The sequence below is a fragment of the Scyliorhinus torazame genome, chromosome 11 (assembly GCF_047496885.1).
Source record: "Scyliorhinus torazame isolate Kashiwa2021f chromosome 11, sScyTor2.1, whole genome shotgun sequence".
NCBI lineage: Eukaryota > Metazoa > Chordata > Chondrichthyes > Carcharhiniformes > Scyliorhinidae > Scyliorhinus > Scyliorhinus torazame.
The window spans coordinates 20,194,992-20,214,634 of NC_092717.1; the positions used below are offsets into that span (position 1 = coordinate 20,194,992).

The following is a 19,643-nucleotide window of genomic DNA, read 5'->3' on the forward strand; positions in this document are numbered from 1 at the left end:
ATCCTGCGGTATGGTAACTTTTCTTTCTCCCACAGGTGGTGAGGGGGGGAGGTGGGGGAGGGAGAGGAGATGGGGCGTTGGCCATGGGAGGCGGGGGCCGAGGGAGGGGCGCGGGCTTGGTTCCCGCGCTATGATAATTATGGCGGGAATAGAGAAGCAGGAAGGAGGGGGGCGCCGCACGGGGCGAGCCGTGATCACGGGGGGAAGCCGAGGTCATGCCAGAGTTTGCTGACTTCTGGGAGCAACATGGGGGGAGTAATTACGCTAGCGGGGGGGTCTAGCGGGGGGGGGGGGGGTGGGGGGGGGGGGAGGGGGGGAATTACTGGGTTGCTGCTGCTGGGGAAAGGGGGGAGTGGGTGCGGGAAAGGATGGGCGGGGGGGGCACCGTCTGGGAGAAATACATCTCCTTTCGTAAGAAATTTCTGAGTTGCAGGTACCTTAGCTCGTTCCCCCCGGCTAGCTGGAATTTGGTTGGGATAGGGTGGCGGTGTTGACCTTGGGTAGGGTGCACTTTCTGAGAGCCGGTGCAGACGCGATGGGCCGAATGGCCTCCTTCTGCACTATAAATTCTATGATTCTATGATTCTATGACTCGGGATCCCTTTGGCGGCCGTTTCCTGGGGCGTCCTGGCCTAGATGGGCCAGGCTGCGGCCCGGGCGACTGGACTTGGGGAAGCGGGTAATGTTCGAGGCAAAGACTATAGTGGCGGATAACGGGGGCAGATACGTGATGGTGAGTGGCAAATTACAGGGAGAGATGGTGGTGTTGGTAAACGTGTATGCCCCGAATTGGGACGATGCCAATTTTATGAGGCGAATGCTAGGACGCATCCCAGACCTAGAGACCGGAAAGCTGATAATGGGGGGAGACTTTAACACGGTGTTGGAACCAAGGCTGGATAGGTCGAAGTCCAGGACTGGTAGGAGGCCGGCAGCAGCCAAGGTGCTTAAGGATTTTATGGAGCAGATGGGAGGGGTGGACCCGTGGAGATTCAGTAGACCTAGGAGTAAGGAGTTCTCGTTTTTCTCCTATGTCCATAAAGTCTATTCACGCATAGACTTTTTTGTGTTGGGTAGGGCATTGATCCCGAGGGTGAGGGGAACGGAATATACGGCTATAGCCATTTCGGATCATGCCCCACACTGGGTAGACTTGGAGATAGGGGAGGAAACAAGAGGGCGTCCACCCTGGAGAATGGATATGGGACTAATGGCGGATGAGGGGGTGTGCTTAAGGGTGAGGGGATGCATTGAAAAGTACTTGGAACTCAATGACAATGGGGAGGTTCAGGTGGGAGTGGTCTGGGAGGCGTTGAAGGCGGTGGTTAGGGGGGAGCTGATATCAATAAGGACACATAAAGGGAAGCAGGAGAGTAAGGAACGGGAGCGGTTGTTGCAAGAACTTTTGAGGGTGGACAGACAGTATGCGGAAGCACCGGAGGAGGGACTGTATAGGGAAAGGCAAAGGCTGCATGTGGAATTTGACTTGCTGACCACAGGCACTGCAGAGGCACAATGGAGGAAGGCGCAGGGTGTACAGTATGAATATGGAGAGAAGGCGAGCAGATTGCTGGCACACCAATTGAGGAAAAGGGGAGCAGCGAGGGAAATAGGGGGGGTGAGAGACGAAGATGGAGAGACGGAGCGGGGAGCGGAGAGAGTGAATGAAGTGTTTAAGACATTTTATAAAAAATTGTATGAAGCTCAACCCCCGGATGGGAGGGAGAGAATGATGGAGTTTTTGGATCGGCTGGAAATTCCCAAGGTGGAAGAGCAGGAAAGGATGGGATTGGGAGCACAGATCACGGTAGAAGAAGTGGTGAAAGGAATTAGGAACATGCAGACGGGAAAGGCCCCGGGACCGGACGGATTCCCAGTTGAATTTTACAGAAAATATTTGGACTTGCTCGCCCCGCTACTGACGAGGACCTTCAACGAGGCAAAGGAAAGGGGACAACTGCCCCCGACTATGTCAGAGGCAACGATATCGCTTCTTTTAAAGAAGGAAAAGGATCCGCTACAATGCGGGTCCTACAGACCAATCTCCCTCCTCAATGTAGATGCCAAGGTCTTGGCCAAGGTAATGGCAATGAGAATAGAGGAATGTGTCCCGGGGGTGGTTCATGAGGACCAAACTGGGTTTGTGAAGGGGAGACAGCTGAACACGAACATACGGAGGTTGTTAGGGGTAATGATGATGGCCCCACCAGAGGGTGAAACGGAGATAGTAGTGGCGATGGATGCCGAGAAAGCATTTGATAGAGTGGAGTGGGATTATCTGTGGGAGGTGTTGAGGAGATTTGGGTTCGGAGAGGGGTATGTTAGATGGGTGCAGCTGTTGTATAGGGCCCCAGTGGCGAGTGTGGTCACGAATGGACGGGGATCGGCATATTTTCGGCTCCATAGAGGGACAAGGCAGGGATGTCCTCTGTCCCCATTACTGTTTGCACTGGCGATTGAGCCCCTGGCGATAGCGCTGAGAGGTTCCAAGGGATGGAGGGGAATACTTAGGGGAGGAGAAGAACACCGGGTATCTTTATATGCGGATGATCTGCTACTATATGTGGCGGATCCAGCGGAGGGGATGCCAGAAATAATGCGGATACTTGGGGAGTTTGGGGATTTTTCAGGGTATAAATTGAATATGGGAAAGAGTGAGCTGTTTGTGGTGCATCCAGGGGAGCAGAGTAGAGAAATAGAAGACCTACCGTTGAGGAAGGTAACAAGAGACTTTCGTTACCTGGGGATCCAGATAGCTAAGAATTGGGGCACATTGCACAGGCTAAATTTGACGCGGTTGGTGGAACAGATGGAGGAAGATTTCAAGAGATGGGACATGGTAGCATTGTCAATGGCAGGGAGGGTGCAGGCAGTTAAGATGGTGGTCCTCCCGAGATTCCTTTTTGTGTTTCAGTGTCTCCCGGTGGTGATCACGAAGGCTTTTTTCAAAAGGATAGAAAAGAGTATTATGGGTTTTGTTTGGGCCGGGAAGACTCCGAGAGTGAGGAAGGGATTCTTACAGCGTAGTAGGGATAGGGGGGTGCTGGCACTACCGAGCCTAAGTGAGTATTATTGGGCCGCTAATATTTCAATGGTGAGTAAGTGGATGGGAGAGGAGGAAGGAGCGGCGTGGAAGAGATTAGAGAGGGCGTCCTGTAGGGGGACCAGCCTGCAGGCTATGGTGACAGCCCCATTGCCGTTCTCACCAAGGAACTATACCACGAGTCCGGTGGTGGTAGCTACACTGAAGATTTGGGGACAGTGGAGACGACATAGGGGAAAGACCGGAGCACTGGGGGGGTCCCCGATAAGAAACAACCATAGGTTTGCCCCGGGGGGAATGGATGGGGGATATGGAATGTGGCAAAGAGCAGGTATAACGCAATTGAAAGATCTATTTGTGGATGGGAAGTTTGCGAGTCTGGGAGCGCTGACCGAGAAATATGGGTTGCCCCAAGGGAATGCATTCAGGTACATGCAATTGAGGGCTTTTGCGAGGCAGCAGGTGAGGGAATTCCCGCAGCTCCCGACACAAGAGGTGCAGGACAGAGTCATCTCAAAGAAATGGGTGGGGGACGGTAAGGTGTCGGATATATATAGGGAAATGAGAGACGAAGGGGAGACTATGATGGACGAACTAAAAGGGAAATGGGAAGAAGAGCTAGGGGAGGAGATTGAGGAGGGGATGTGGGCAGATGCCCTAAACAGGGTAAACTCGTCGTCCTCGTGCGCCAGGCTAAGCCTGATTCAGTTTAAGGTATTACACAGGGCACATATGACTGGAACACGGCTCAGTAAATTTTTTGGGGTGGAGGATAGGTGTGCGAGGTGCTCGAGAAGCCCAGCGAATCATACCCATATGTTTTGGTCATGCCCGGCACTACAGGGGTTTTGGATGGGGGTGACAAAGGTGCTTTCAAAAGTAGTAGGAGTCCGGGTCGAACCAAGCTGGGGGTTGGCTATATTTGGGGTTGCACAAGAGCCGGGAGTGCAGGAGGCGAAAGAGGCCGATGTTTTGGCCTTTGCGTCCCTAGTAGCCCGGCGCAGAATATTGCTAATGTGGAAAGAAGCCAAGCCCCCGGGGGTGGAGACCTGGATAAATGATATGGCGGGGTTCATAAAGTTAGAGCGGATTAAGTTCGTCCTAAGGGGGTCGGCTCAAGGGTTTACTAGGCGGTGGCAACCGTTCGTCGAATATCTTGCGGAAAGATAGATAGGGGAGAACAAAGAAGGCAGCAGCAGCGGCCCAGGACTTGGGGGGGGGGGGGGGGGGGATGGGGGGGGGGTGTGGCCTGAGACAAGGCAGTTGCCAATTAGGGCTAGTTTTTTTTTTTTTTTTTTTGTTATTTAATATTTATTTATTTGTTGTTGTTTTTGTTTAAATTTAAAAAAGGTCATTATTATCTGTATTGTTACAATGTTGTGTAAAGGATGCACAATGTACTGTGTTGGTTGACCAAAAATTTTCAATAAAATATTATTTAAAAAAAAAGGAAATGGGAGCAGAAAATATCACAAGAAGGCCAAAGTTGCTTTTCACAACAACATCAAAGCAGGAAGCGATTGTTCCCTCCTGCCGTCAGTGACAGGCCATGATTCTCAATGTTGAACATCGGGAACCACATTATAATGAAATAATAAGTTAACATATAATTATCAGGCCCACATGGTGGAATCACTCCCCTCCCCTCCCCCCCCCCCCCCCCCCCACATCAAAAAAAAAACCATCCACGGCACCGTGATACATGACTGGTCTCAAAAGGCGTGCATCTGGCAAGCAGTACTCCCAGAAAGGCTTGGGAGTAGAGTTCAGTGCTCAAGAGGGTCATTCCAGGGTAGTGCCAGCGGATGCACCTGGGTGAAACTTGTTTCCTGGCTTGCTAGTCATGTACCTGAGTGAACTTTAGAAATGGCACCCGGATCATCGAATGTCCGATTTGATTGCGTAGCGGACGAATTAGAGGCCGGCCGGCCAGCGATACATCATGGTGCCGTGACTGCAAGGTTTTTTTTTCCATGTCGCGGACTATATGGCAGACAAAGCCACCCTCAATGTTGCTTTCCCCACCCGACATCACCCTCCGCATTTTTCATATTTATACTATTCTAAAGTATATTTGTACATGCACGTGATCCATTGCAGTTTCATTCAGATTACTTAAATTTATAAATCATAGCTTTCATTTTCTCGCTCGCTCACCTTTCTAAATAAGCAGAAGAAAAATCACTGCCGTTCTTCAGTCTATGGGCTATCACTCCAAATTCTGTTTCAAAGAATGCTTTTAATTCACTTGACATATTGGGCGACTGATACAACCTGTTCTGTAGATTTACAAAGTCATCATCAATTGTATTCAACTCATCTTGGGCAAGCTGTAAAGAAAAAAAATCAAGAAGTGAAATCAAGAAAAAAGATAAACAAACACAGAAACAAATTGGCAGTATTCAACATTTCTTGTAATAAAACTTGATGTTAAACGCAAAATTAGGTTTTAAAAATCCAGGACAGGTTTCAAATGTAATCTAGATACCTGGTAGATGCACAATTTCTAAGAGATAGCACACAAAGAATAACCAACGAGCAAAGAGTCCGTTATTTAATTTTCATACACGAATGCCAAACATTAATATGTGATGAAGGGGCACTGAATACAGAACTAGTTGTTTTTGACCAGCGCTGTGCAATGGGCTGACGGGCCAGTGGGTGGGAATGGCGGTGGGTGCAGAGAATCGAGGGGGGAGTCCCAAAGTGAACTTCATGCCAGTGAGATTTTCTCAAATCGATTGTCCCCACCCAGCCTCCCCTGCCAGTAATGGAGTTTATGCAATGAAGGGAGCCCCATTAGAATACATTACCATGTACTTCCTGCTGTATCTCCCCCCTACATAGGAAATTCCTGTCACGCCAGCATGGTTTACTTGGGTTTTGTAAAACAACGAACTGATAAACAGAACAGGGTGGTGGTGCACAGCTAAGTACAGCCCCCAAGGGGGATAAGGTCATGTCCGGGCAGTACCCTGGCATTGCCAGGTTGGGAGGCGGAGGGAGTTTATTAAAATCAGGGCCCCCCTTTATCGTTCAGAAATTTAAAGTGCTGGCAAGCCCGTCCCGCCAGCATGACATTGTGGAACCCGCCCCTTAAGAGTTGAAAAATACAGTGGGAAAAGCTGGGGAGAATGTGCAAACTTCACACGGACAATGACCCAGAGCTGGGATCAAACCTGGGTCCTCGTCGCCATGAGGCAGCAGTGCTAACCACTGCACCACCATGCTGCCCGCAATGAGTTTATTTTACTGAATTGTGTACCCATCTTGATAAACACATTGTTTAATGGAGTGCTTTCTTATTTCACACATGCATGCGGTGAAATTCTACTTTGGCACTGTTTATACCAGAAATTGCACAACCTGGATTTTTTTATCATTAATTTGAAAGCAGAATACCTAGCCTGGGGTTTCTGAATATTGCTAATTATTGATAATGTTCAACCTATTCAAAATTAACAAGTTCCAACAAAATGTCAGATTTTTAAAAAAACTTGTTAGACGTGCTAATAATTGAAGAATCAAATTCCAATGCATTCTCGTCAGCCTGTCTATGGTCAAGTGCAGTCACTTCTAGTACAAAGGTCCTTCTCCTCTGTCTGAACATGCCCTGGGCCTAACCAGAGCGGAGTACCCACATGGCATCACTATTGTTCTTCTACTTCCCACTTTGAGACTGAAAGTTAGGTGTTGAATAGAGGTGATTTTCTGCAGTAGGAGGCCTGCATGCTTAAGGGCTTGCTTCAGACTGACCAAAACCATTTCACACAGACCTCTGCACCTGGAGTCCCATTTAGTCAGGGTTGGCGTTTGTGTGATGAAAAGACAGCTTTTTAATAATATAGCTAGAGCGGTAGATTTTCAATTGTTGTGCTTGGAGGTAAATTGCCAACTGACACACGTCAGACAATGACACATGCATGTGGAGCCTGCATAATTTACTTGCCACTTAAATAAAGGGAAAGAAAATGTGAGATCTTCCTAACTGTCCAATTTTCCACTTATGCGCTCTACTCAGCCAGTTATTCACCCCAATGCACAGAGGAAAATATTCTTGCTAGTTTCAAAGACGATTCCAGTCACCTTTGTATCGACTCGTGAATGCAATAGAACTTTTTATTTCATAATCATAAATGTCAGGAGAAATATAGCATTACATTGCTGTGACGCAACATTATAAATATCTCCGATTCAGTGAAGAGCTTTCTATTTCTGATTTTCTGTCTTCCATCATTTCTTTGGGCAGAATTTTCTGGCCCTTCCCACTGGTGGGATCTTAGTGTACTGCCGATAACGGACCCCTGGCAGCAGGCTCCCAGGTTCGGGCCACGCAAAATCCTAGAGACATTGGTAGGACCGGTAGATCCCACCGCTGGCCAACTGGGGGGGGGGCGCAAAAATCCCACCGTTGATATTTTTCTCTCCTTTCATCTTTTCCCTCTTATTTTAAATACTCTTAAGGGTAATAAAGCTATTTGATGAACTTAGCCAAGTTTTTAAAACCAGAAACAGTAAATAAGATAAAAGCAAATGCTTTAAAAACAAATGCAAATAAGATAAAAGCATTAAATAAGAAACATTTGGGAGCCTTTGTCAAACGCTGCCTATCCTGTCATTGTTAGGCCAAAGGTTAAAACATTTCTTTCAGCTCTGGGACTCATGTCACCTCTCACAAATAACCTATTATTCAGTTGGCTGAGTAGTGATCAACTCAAGAGCTATTTTTGCACACATATTAACCAGGTTTCATGACACAATTGGTATATATTTATAAAGTTCATCATCAATAAAGGAAAACAAGCATTACAAATAACTGCTATAAAATTTCAACTTTAAAATTTCAGATTGCTAATACTTCCTACTAACCTCCAACTCAGACATCCTGTGTGCAAAGTCCAGTTGCGCATTAGAATCAATGAGGAGATGTATTTTTTCCATCATTTTATACTCATTCTGATCTAAACGGCAACGTATGTTCTGGAGTTCATGCTGGAAATTCATGTCAATCTTTGGCGGTATTGTGTGTGTTCCTATATTTCAAAACAAAGTAAAAGCTTTGGATGAGATAAATCAATAAAGTCTATAAAGACCATTACCTTCAAGAACCATAGAGAGGGCGGCACGGTGGTGCAGTGGTTAGCACTGCTGCCTCATGGCACCGAGGACCTGAGTTCGATACCGGCCCCAGGTCACTGTCCGTGTGGAGTTTGCACATTCTCCCAGTGTCTACATGGGTCTCACCCCAACAACCCAAAAAGATGTGCAGGCTAGGTGGATTGGCCACGCTAAATTGCCCCTTAATTGGAAAAAAAGAATTGGGTACTCTAAATTCATTTTTTAAAAACAGAGAATTAGCTTCATCAGGAATCCTCAGTCTCAAGAAGCACACACTACCCACAAAGCAGTCAAAGCTCTAAAATGATAATGCAGCATTTTTCTCAATACCCCACCTCACAAATAAAGAAACAGCTTAAGTTCTGTATAAATCTGTCAATCTGCATTCCATCGGAGATTCATTCAGTTCCATCAACACCGGAGGACCCTCCAGTATGGTATTTGATTAATTGATCCAGCCTTACCTTCATTTCTTTCAATTCCATTCTTAGCTATGTAGGTATTCTACTGTTTTATTCAGTTAATCATGACATGAATTGTGTTTTCTGTACTTACTTTGTGGGGTGGGGTTGGGGCATGTGGGGAAGAGTTTGATGGAGATAGGAGAAGAAAGATGTCTCTGATCTCTCGAGGCTTTCCTGTTGCATGTCCTTTGGGCTGTACAATTAAAACACTAACATTGATTCACTACCATCATTTTTCAGAGATTCACATCTGCCTCACAAATAAGTGCTAACCAGAGTTTGTATTTAATACTGAAACTGACCATATGTGATAACTAAATGCTTTCAGATATGTTACCCAGGGACAGCATATAGGTGATACATAGAAAGGGGCAAAGGGTAGATCCAGATTTAACAGAGCAGGAGCAGGATGAAAAACTATTGCAAGAGATTCACCAGCAACGAGAAGGTAAATAAGAATGATACATCAGGTAAGCAACAGTCTCACCTAGCTCGATAATAGTGGAGTTGCAGGGAAGGAGGATGGATCTGTTTCAAAGGCTGCGGGTGGGCCACAATAAATGATGAAGGAAAGTTTACCTTTGTCACATAGGATGGCATTTGTGCCTTTTGATGAGAGCTGTTTCAACATCAGAGGAAAGAATGGAAAGATCATGTCTGACAAATTTGTTAGAGTTCTTTGAGGAGGTAACAAGGATGTTAGACAAAGGAGAACCAGTGGACAAGAATTATTTAGATTTCCAGAAGGCCTTTGACAAGGTGTCGCATAGGAGACTGTTAAATAAATTAAGAGCTCATGGTGTTACGGGTAAGATCCTGGCATGGATAGAGGATTGGCTGACTGGCAGAAGACCAGTGGGGATAAAGGAGTCTTTTTCAGGATGGTAGCCGGTGACCAGTGGTGTGCCTCAGTGGTCAGTGCAGGGACCACAACTTTTCACAATATACATTAATGATTTGGAAGAAGGAACTGAAGGCAGTGTTCAGGCTAAGCTTGTAGATGATACAAAGATCTGTAGAGGGACAGGTAGTATTGAGGAAGCAGGGGGGCTGCAGAAGGACAGGCTGGGAGTGGGCAAAGAAGTGGCAGATGGAATACAATGTGGAAAAGTGCGAGGCTATGCACTTTGGAAGGAGAAATGGAGGCATAGACTATTTTCTAAATGGGGAAATGGTTAGGAAATCAGAAGCACTAAGGAACTTGGGAGTCCTTGTTCAAGATTCTCTTAAGGTTAACGTGCAGGTTCAGTCGGCAGTTAGGAAAGCAAATGCAATGTTAGTATTCAGATCGAGAGGGCTAGAATAAGACCAGGGATGTACTGCTGAGACTGTACAAGGCGCTGGTCAGACCCCATTTGGAATATTGTGAGCAGTTTTGGGCCCCGTATTTAAGGAAGGACGTGCTGGCCTGGGAAAGGGTCGAGAGGAGGTTCACAAGAATGATTCCTGGAATGAAGAGCTTGTCGTATGAGGAACGGTTGAGGACTCTGGGTCTGTACTCGTTGGAGTTTAGAAGAATGAGAGGGGATCTTATTGCAACTTACAGGATACGGCGAGGCCTGGATAGAGTGGATGTGGAGAGGATGTTTCCACTTGTAGGAAAAACTAGAAGCAGAGGACACAATCTCAGACTAAAGGGACGATCCTTTAAAACAGAGATGAGGAGGAATTTCTTCAGCCAGAGGGTGGTGAATCTGTGGAACTCTTTGCCACAAAAGACTGTGGAGGCCAAAACACTGTGGCTTTTAAGACAGAGATAGATAGGTTCTTGATTAATAAAGGGGATCAGGGGTTATGGGGGGGGGGGGGGATGAGAAAACTATCAGCCATGATTGAATGGCGCAGCAGACTCAATAGGCCGAGTGGCCTAATTCTGCTCCTATGTTTATGGTCTTATGGTTGGAGATGAGGTTTTAATGAAAGACGAAAAAAAGAGTTCGCAAAATTGCCTTCATCCGAGAGATACCAGCAGAGAACAGACCCAGAATACGGACGTTTATGGCCCTGTTGTGGCAGGACCGGAAGATCCTGTTGACGGGAGGGGGCTGTAATATTCCAACCTCAGGGTCAGTTTGTCACATTTAAACATCCCTCCCTTCTGCCTCCACCTGTCAAACAATTACCAACCCACAACAAAAGGTTACCCCAATGGTGTGTGCCTTTACTCTAACAACTTATTTTGGACAACCTCAACTGTCTTCTACAAGCATATACATATAGTCTCCTATCCACGATGTTAGCGGCCTCCTCAAAAACTACAATTAGGTCAGTTAAACAGACTGATATTACCTCCTACTTGTTTAAGTGCTCAGCTATTCTGTCCTTGGTTAGATTCCAGTAAACCCATAACGGAAGCCTGGAGTTTATTGTTCTCCCCTTCCCCGTCCCGAAATAATAGTGACATTTGCAATTTTCCAATCAATATAAACAATTTCTGAATCAGAGGAGGCAGGGGAGGATATTGTCCAGGTCCTCTGGTCTTGCTGAAAGTGGAGGTCCTGCGCTAGGTACCCGGTGAGTAACGCAAATAGCCATTCATTTCAGTGGGACAAGATGATCACGTCAGCAGTCAATCGGGAGCCACCCCACAACCACTGAATAACTACCGTGCCTGCAAATTCCTCACATATTTCTCTTAATAACATGAGGTAGAAACTGTCAGGTCCAGAAGATTTGCCTATTTCATTAATTTTTATTTTCACTAATACTTGTAATTCCCTCGCCTATTGTGAGGGGGGGTAGGATCAGACTATGTGGGGATTGCGGGTGACACAAAGATTGGACAGGTGGTTAATGGTGCGGTTGTGTGTCTTAGGTTATAGGAAGATATGGACGGGATGGTGAAGTGAACTGATAAGCGGCAGATAGAATTTAACCATGAAAAGTGTGAGGATATACACTTTGGAAGGAGTCATTTGACAAGGAAGTATTCAATGACTGGCCTGACACTGGGAAAGTGTGAGGATATACACTTTGGAAGGAGTAATTTGACAAGGAAGTATTCAATGACTGGCCTGACACTGGGAGATTCCGAGGGACAAAGGGACCTTGGCGTGTTTGTCCATAGATCTCTGAAGGCAGAAGTGCAGGTTAATAGGGTGGTGAAAATGGGCAAATGGGACACTTGCCTTTATCAATCGAGGCATAGATTACAAAAGCAGGGAGGTCACATTGTTCTATCGAACTTTGGTGAGACCGCAGCTGGAGTAGTGTGCGCAATTCTGGTCACCACATTATAGGAAGGATGTGATTATACTGGAGCAGGTGCAGAGGCGATTCACCAGGAAGTTGCCTGGGATGGAACACTTAAGGTTATGAAGAGGTTGGATAGGCTTGGATTGTTTTCGCTGGAGCAGAGAGGATTGAGGGGTGACCTGATCAAGGTGTACGAGATTATGAGGGACATGGACAGGGTGGATAGGGAGCAGCGGTTCCCCTTAGTTGAAGGGTCAGTTACAAAGGGGCACAAGTTCAAGGTGAGGGCAGGATGTTTAGGGGGATTTGAGGAAAATCCTTTACCCAGAGGGTGGTCTGGAACGCACTGCCTGGGAGGGTGTTAAATGTAGCTTGCCTCACATCCTTTAAAAAGTACCTGGATAAGCACTTGGCACATCATAACATTCAATGTTATGGGTCAAGGGCTGGTAAATGGGGTTAGGTAGACAGGTCAGGTGTCTTTCATGAGTTATTGCAGACTCAAATGGGCCGAAGGGACTCTTCTGCACCATATTATTCTGTGATTTAGGTTCCCTTGTATGCCTGGTATGTTGTTTTCCTCTAATGTTAAAAGGAATACAAGGTATCTTTTTAACATGTCTGCCACTTCTTTCCACACAATCTAACAGAAATGTTGCCAAGTGTCATTTGTGGAGAGTTTTGCTGGGAGTTTCCTCCCAGCTCTGTCAGCGAGTTCCCCACCGCTATCTAGCCATATTTACATGATTTTTACGCCACGCTGAGCCCGAAATCCAGCTCGCCGTGGTGAAGCCTGGCCGATAGAAGCTGGGAGTCTCCGCTCCCAGGGTTGCAACGCCTCACAAGGTCTAACTTGATCTTGCACGATATTGCGATGTAAATATGGACGGGATCACTTTTTTGGCAAATCTGCATATGAGAGCGAGAGAGCTAGTCTCACTGTAATATGCAGTTTTCCAAGGTACCCGAGGCATGGAATCTATCCCCGTTCGCCTCGGAGACCTTGGGTGAGCGCCATTCAGTACTGGTCTCCACAAACGGGGACCAGATGGAACAGCACTCATGGGGTCTCCCAGGGGATCAGAGGCCCCCTGGTACTCTGGCACTGCTGGTGCCACCAGGGCACTCTGGCACTGATAAAGTGTCCAGCTGGCAGTGCCAGCTGGCAGGACACACTCTCGCTACACTGAGGAGTTCCAGCGAGCAGAGCTCCTCAGTTCACAAAACAGGGCTATGTGCAGCCTCAGCCACGCATTCCCTGGAGCTATTGAATGTGCAGCTGGTTAGATAGATGCCCTCTATATAACCAGGGACACGTTAAATAGCAGGTTTTTCCACGCTACGAGTGATGGGAAATATATGGCTAAACGCACTTGCTATGGGACATTGTTCCAATTTAGTTAAATTGTAAATTTAGTCACATTTTTAAGCCCTGGGGAGTTTAGCCCACTTATTTTCATCGCTGCGGAGCTGAACTCACTGGCCAGGCTGGCTCCTCAGAGATTGGACCCCAATCTTTAAGTGAGCTGGAGAGACCACCCCACACATATCCCCAACCCCACCCTCCGCCAAGTAAGGACACACCGCTATGGAGGTTGTTGAGTGCCCCCTTTTTCAGGTCTTCTCATGCCCCCATTCAGAGCCCCCCCCCCCCCCCCCCCAACCCTCCAGAGACCCCTGCACCTCCCCAGCCCTTCATAACCCCCTCCACTCTTTCATGGGCATGACCTGCCTCAGGCCCTGACCCTTGGCAGTGCCACCCTGGGAAGCCTGGCATAGCTGCCCTGGCACCCTGAGAGTGCTCCTGCTGGCTTTGCAGTGCTACCAAGGGAACCATGGCAGTGCCAGGGTGGCAGTACCAAGGTGCCCACATACCAGGCAGCGGCCACACACACACACACACCAAATGGTAATATTACAAACCATGTCCTGCTCCGGTTCGTCGATCTTCAACCAAAACATTCACCATTTTTACATATTGCTCTTTGCTTGAGCTGTAAGCTGATTCCAGTCTTCTCTTATCGTCATCAGAAAAGTATTGCGAATCCTTACTGTACAACTGGAAAAATTTAAAGTTCTTTTCCAGGTTTCTTATGACAAGCTCATAATCCTCAGGAGACATTGTCCGTAACTGAAAACAAAAGAAAGATTACTTGCAAGGTACACTTCTTTGTTACTTACTTCCCTACCAGGTCACATCAGCTCCCTGGGGGAAAAGCAGGTGTAACATAGGCCTGGATTTTCACAATGATGGGGAGCCTCTAAGTTGCTGTAAAAACGGTAGAGATGCCAAAAATTAGAAGTCCCACTCTAGTCCTGCACCAATCATTTTCGCAGGGTCGGGAATAGGAGCGGGTCATATTTCACATTTGTGCGTTTTGCAGAGGCAGCTGCCCAGACAAATTAAATGCTTCCAGTCACATCAGCATTGTTCCAGAGGTCTGTCCATGGTGGATACTGGATAAGTTGCCATGATTGGTGTCGGGGCAAAGGATGGTGGGTGGTTAGGGATGCATTGGCATGAGTTGGTACTTTTGGCATAAGGGCCATAAAGGGCTTTTGAGATTGGCTGAGGGGCATAACTCGGCATGGAGGGTATGAGATGCCATGAGGTGGGTGGAGTACATAGGTTGTCATGCTTGGGGGGGGGGGGGGGGGGGGGGTGTTTGGATTTAACTTTATTAATTTAAAAAACTTCAACACAATACTGGAGCACTGATGCGGGTCTTCTGCCCAGCCCACCTCCACACCCAGCATCCTCGGTACTCATTCCAGGTTGCCACGCCTAACTCCCAGGGAACCCCACCATCCCAGAACAAACCCCCCCCCCCCCCCAAGCTTCTGGGGCGCTTTTTCCGAAGTCGGGTTTGCGGGGATGAACATTTTCCCAACTGTGTGCCCCTGACATGGGAGCAAAACATTCAGGCCATAACCTCAGGTTTCTGATACACACCCCTGGAAGAGATGACTCCTCACTGGAAGAGGACAAACAAATTCTCCAATAGCTACCAAAGTTGAATAGACAAAAAAGATAACGTTTTTTATTTTTCTTCTCATTTTCAACATTTTACGTAAATTTTGCCCATCTTTTAAGTTCCATGTATTGATGGAGAGCAGAGGCACTCTTCACTCTACAGGCTAATCCACGAGCTAACTGTGACGGTGGTTCATCACAACAGGACAGGTCATTAGTCTAGAGTTTACAGTCAGTGGCGAAGCGGTCACTCACCACTGACCTCAAAAGAAAGCTGCCGACAAAAGATCTATGATCTCAATGGTGGGAATTTCCCCTTTCCCAGTGGCCGTTTAAATCTGGCATCAAGCCAAAGAGGTATCTCTACATGCAGCAGCGGTGACATCAGCAAGCAGGCAACCAATCAAACTGACTACAAACCAAGAAGTTTGTTACAAGATTTATAATCATCCAGATGGGAATAATATGATCAGGGATAGTCAGCATGGCTTTGTGAAGGGTAGGTCATGCCTCACAAACATTATCGAGCTCTTTGAGAAGGTGACTGAACAGGTAGACGAGGGTAGAGCAGTTGATGTGGTGTATATTGATTTCAGTAAAGCGTTTGATAAGGTTCCCCACAGTAGGCTATTGCAGAAAATACGGAGGCTGGGGATTGAGGGTGATTTAGAGATGTGGATCAGAAATTGGCTAGCTGAAAGAAGACAGAGGGTGGTGGTTGATGGGAAATGTTCAGAATGGAGTTCAGTTACAAGTGGCGTACCACAAGGATCTGTTCTGGGGCCGTTGCTGTTTGTCATTTTTATAAATGACCTAGAGGAGGGCGCAGAAGGGTGGGTGAGTAAATTTGCAGACGACACTAAAGTCGGTGGTGTTGTCGACAGTGCGGAAGGAAGTTGCAGGTTACAGAGGGACATAGATAAGCTGCAGAGCTGGGCTGAGAGGTGGCAAATGGAGTTTAATGTAGAGAAGTGTGAGGTGATTCACTTTGGAAGGAATAACAGGAATGCGGAATATTTGGCCAATGGTAAAATTCTTGGAAGTGTGGATGAGCAGAGGGATCTCGGTGTCCATGTACATAGATACCTGAAAGTTGCCACCCAGGTTGATAGGGTTGTGAAGAAGGCCTATGGAGTTTTGGCCTTTATTGGTAGAGGGATTGAGTTCCGGGGTCATGAGGTCATGTTGCAGCTGTACAAAACTCTGGTACGGCCGCATTTGGAGTATTGCGTACAGTTTTGGTCACCTCATTATAGGAAGGACGTGGAAGCTTTGGAACGGGTGCAGAGGAGATTTACCAGAATGTTGCCTGGTAGGGAGGGAAAATCTTATGAGGAAAGGCTGATGGACCTGAGGTTGTTTTTGTTGGAGAGAAGAAGGTTAAGAGGAGACTTAATGGAGGCATACAAAATGATCAGGGGGTTAGATAGGGTGGACAGTGAGAGCCTTCTCCCGCGGATGGAAATGGCTAGCACGAGGGGACATAGCCTTAAACTGAGGGGTAATAGATATAGGACAGAGGTCAGAGGTAGGTTCTTTACGCAAAGAGTGGTGAGGCCGTGGAATGCCCTACCTGCAACAGTAGTGAACTCGCCAACATTGAGGGCATTTAAAAGTTTATTGGATAAGCATATGGATGATAATGGCATAGTGTAGGTTAGATGGCTTTTGTTTTTTGACTTGTCGGTGCAACATCGTGGGCCGAAGGGCCTGTACTGCGCTGTATCGTTCTGTGTTCTAAGTTAAAAGCACTTAAAATCTTCCCGTATTCATTTAAATTCTCAGGCACCAAAATCATATGACTATTAAGGTAGAAGCTAAAATAAAGATAGACTTAAAAATAAATAAACCATTTTATTTTTAAGAAAATGTGGAATTTTTGCTGCCATGGTGGAAAAAATTAGTTGGCCACATCAGCTTTTCAGGGCCAGTAATGGAAGATAGCATCAATTATCAAGTTAAAAACCCAGTTACATCTCATGCAACAAAGTGTAACTTTCTAAGGGGTTTTACAGCAAGACAGTGTAGGAGTGGAAGTTATCACCATTATTGCAATAGAGATTGCATCCTGGAGAAACCTCTATGGTGCACTTTATAGAGGTGGATATTCCAACTGCAACCTCCGAATTTCCGCATTACCTTGCGGTCACCTGGACCCCCAAAGTTGCTGCCAGTTTCAAGTGGAACAATGATGGCAAACGTTGACAGTTTTTCCATCTTAACTACAGCAACATCCAAGCCATTGTCCTTCCTTGTTTCATCTTAAAATGTCCCCGACAATCAGGTTGTACTTGGCTATTGTGGAACGCCGGTCTTGAAATTAATCGATACAGTACTGAAGCGACATACACTTTTGTTTTCTATAATATGAATTACCTAATGTGCTTTCACAACACCCCCCCCCCCCCCCCCCCCGCCCACACACACACACACACACACACACACACACACAGAAACAGCCAAGATTTCGAGAACACACAAAAATGTATATTGAAGGTCTTTACCACTGATATGGTCCAACTGCGTATCTTTTCGACATCCATCATGCAGTATTGCCAAGATACCAAGCTCTTCATCTTAATATACAATTGATTCCACAGAGCAAGGATAGCCTCATAATATTGATCAATTCTGATTTCAAAGAACAAAATAACAATCAACAAAGCATCTAAATTATATTCATAACTTGCAAAGACAAATAACGGAACAAGGGACGGAACTTCCTACTTGTTTGCAAGCTCAGTTGCACCAGGATTTGGAGGTGGGATGAGGAGACAAACAGATGGAACCATCATTTCCATCCCACCAGGTCCCATCACCTTCCATTTGCTGCGTTGTGAGTTGTCCAACAAAATGCATTCATTTCCCCTGTGGATAACCCGCTGGAAAATAAAAATGAAAAGTTAATTATTTATTAGAATTGTCAAAAAATTATTTAAAAGCATATTATATCCCCTCAAGGAATGTACAATGAAGTAAATGTTGTCATTATTTAGCACATTGGTTCCAGTAAACTATAGGAAACTTATACTTGAACCAAAAAACACTTCAATATTTGATAAAACGTTTCCTGGCAACACTTTGCAATCTCAAACCGTTCTCAACCACTAACATAGGGCGAAATTCTCCCGAAACGGCGCCAATCAGACGGGCTCCGCATCTTTGGGGGCCGAGCCCAGTTAATGGTAAATCCCATTGACAAAGGCGTAACCGTTGTTTAGATCCCACTAGTGGGCTGCCTCTGCCGCTGAAAAACACACGGCGGGATGGTGGGTAAATCCCGCCCATTAACTCGGTTTGTTTCTTTCCACAGATGATGCCTGACCCGCTGAGTATTGCCAGCATTTTTTGTTTTTATTTCAGACTTCCAACATCCACAGTATTTTGCCTTTGTGTCCAACGGGGTAGTTTCTCAGTTTGATCGGACATATCCCACATGTTAAAACGGATTGTTATTTGTTATAACAATATAAAGCAAGTATATTCTTCCAATGTAGTTCTACTCACCACATTATTAAGGACGTGGAAGCTTTGGAGAGAGTGCAAAGAAGGTTCACCAGGATGTTGCCTGGTCTCGAGGGTATTGGCTAGGAGGAGAGGTTGAGTAAACTAGAATGGTTTTCACAGGAAAAATGGAGGCTGAGGGGAGACCCGATACTGGTCTACACTGGGTGGATAGTCAGGCTTTTCCCAAGGGTGCAAGTGTCAATTACAAGGGGGCACAGGTTCAAGGTGAGAGATGGAAAGTTTAAGGGAGATGTGCAATGTCAGCTTTTCATGCAGAGTGATGGGTGCCTGGAACGTGCTGCCAGAGGATGCAGGCACATTAACAACATTAAGAGGCATCTGGATGGGTACACGAATAGGGAGGAAATAGAAGGTAACAGACTGAGTAAGGGTATAAGGTTTTTATTAGATACGGCATCATGATCGGCACAGACTTAACGGGCCGTAGGGCCTGTTCTGTGCTGTACTTCCTTTGTACGTCATAAGCATGCTTCACTGGACCATCTGCACAAAAAGTATCATTTACTAGCCAGCCTTTCGACACTTAAAAATAGAAACCCCACTTTGCACTGGCTATTTTAAAGATTTACAAGAGTGACTGAACTGACAAGGGTCAGTGAGCAAATTGTTCAGCAGAAATTATACCTGATCCTGTTTGTAGTCACAAAGAGCCTTGAGAACGATTTGGTTTGGAGTCCGATGATCAGTGCTAATAGGGGGATTGCGTGGTTTCAACTGTACTATCTTCTGTGATTTGGTTACCAGGTTTGACACCTGTCTTTTGTATTCATGGATTTTCTCTTGATCTTTCTGCCAAAGTAAAACAAAGAAAGCATATACAACGAATGAAAAACTCAAAGCCAAATAGTAGGAAGCAGGTCACTGGGGATCGCATGTTCCTACATATGTGCTACTGCATTACAATGAATGTTGAGAAGTCCAAGACTACATCAAAATTGTTCAATTTGTATGCTCGGTACGGGCATATGTCTCATGCTTTAGCATTCCAAAAATAATTTGAACAAAAATAACAGCCCATGAAGTTAATTGCTTCCAATTTTCTGAGACCACACCTTCGCTTGCCACCATCAGGTTGAGCAATGGCTGAGTTTGGTGTTGCGGGCTGTCAATACGACCTGGGGCATACCTAGTGCAGGCCCGTGAGTTAGGAGATGCCAGCACCAGAAACAAAATGTAGCTTCAAGCTTTGTAGCTGCTCTCTGACAACTCAAGACAGAGACACCCAGCTCTCCTCTCCCATGGGAACTCCTGTGCAATGCAGAGGTACAGAGGATGACACACACCACAATAGGTCTCTACCCCTGTTCACGTGGAGAAAAGT

General features: G+C 46.3%; 1 protein-coding gene across 1 annotated transcript in view; it reads right to left on the bottom strand.

Moving 5' to 3' along the window:
• dspa (desmoplakin a) overlaps nucleotides 1-19,643 on the bottom strand; it is a 99,141-nt gene that overhangs the window by 40,226 nt on the left and 39,272 nt on the right. Inside the window, exons 11-16 of the mRNA XM_072467012.1 lie at nucleotides 18,947-19,111; nucleotides 17,522-17,676; nucleotides 17,299-17,425; nucleotides 13,744-13,951; nucleotides 7,913-8,076; nucleotides 5,201-5,373 (exon numbers count right to left, since the gene is read on the bottom strand). Coding sequence (XP_072323113.1) covers nucleotides 5,201-5,373; nucleotides 7,913-8,076; nucleotides 13,744-13,951; nucleotides 17,299-17,425; nucleotides 17,522-17,676; nucleotides 18,947-19,111 — 992 coding nt within the window. The remainder of the gene's footprint in view (nucleotides 1-5,200; nucleotides 5,374-7,912; nucleotides 8,077-13,743; nucleotides 13,952-17,298; nucleotides 17,426-17,521; nucleotides 17,677-18,946; nucleotides 19,112-19,643) is intronic.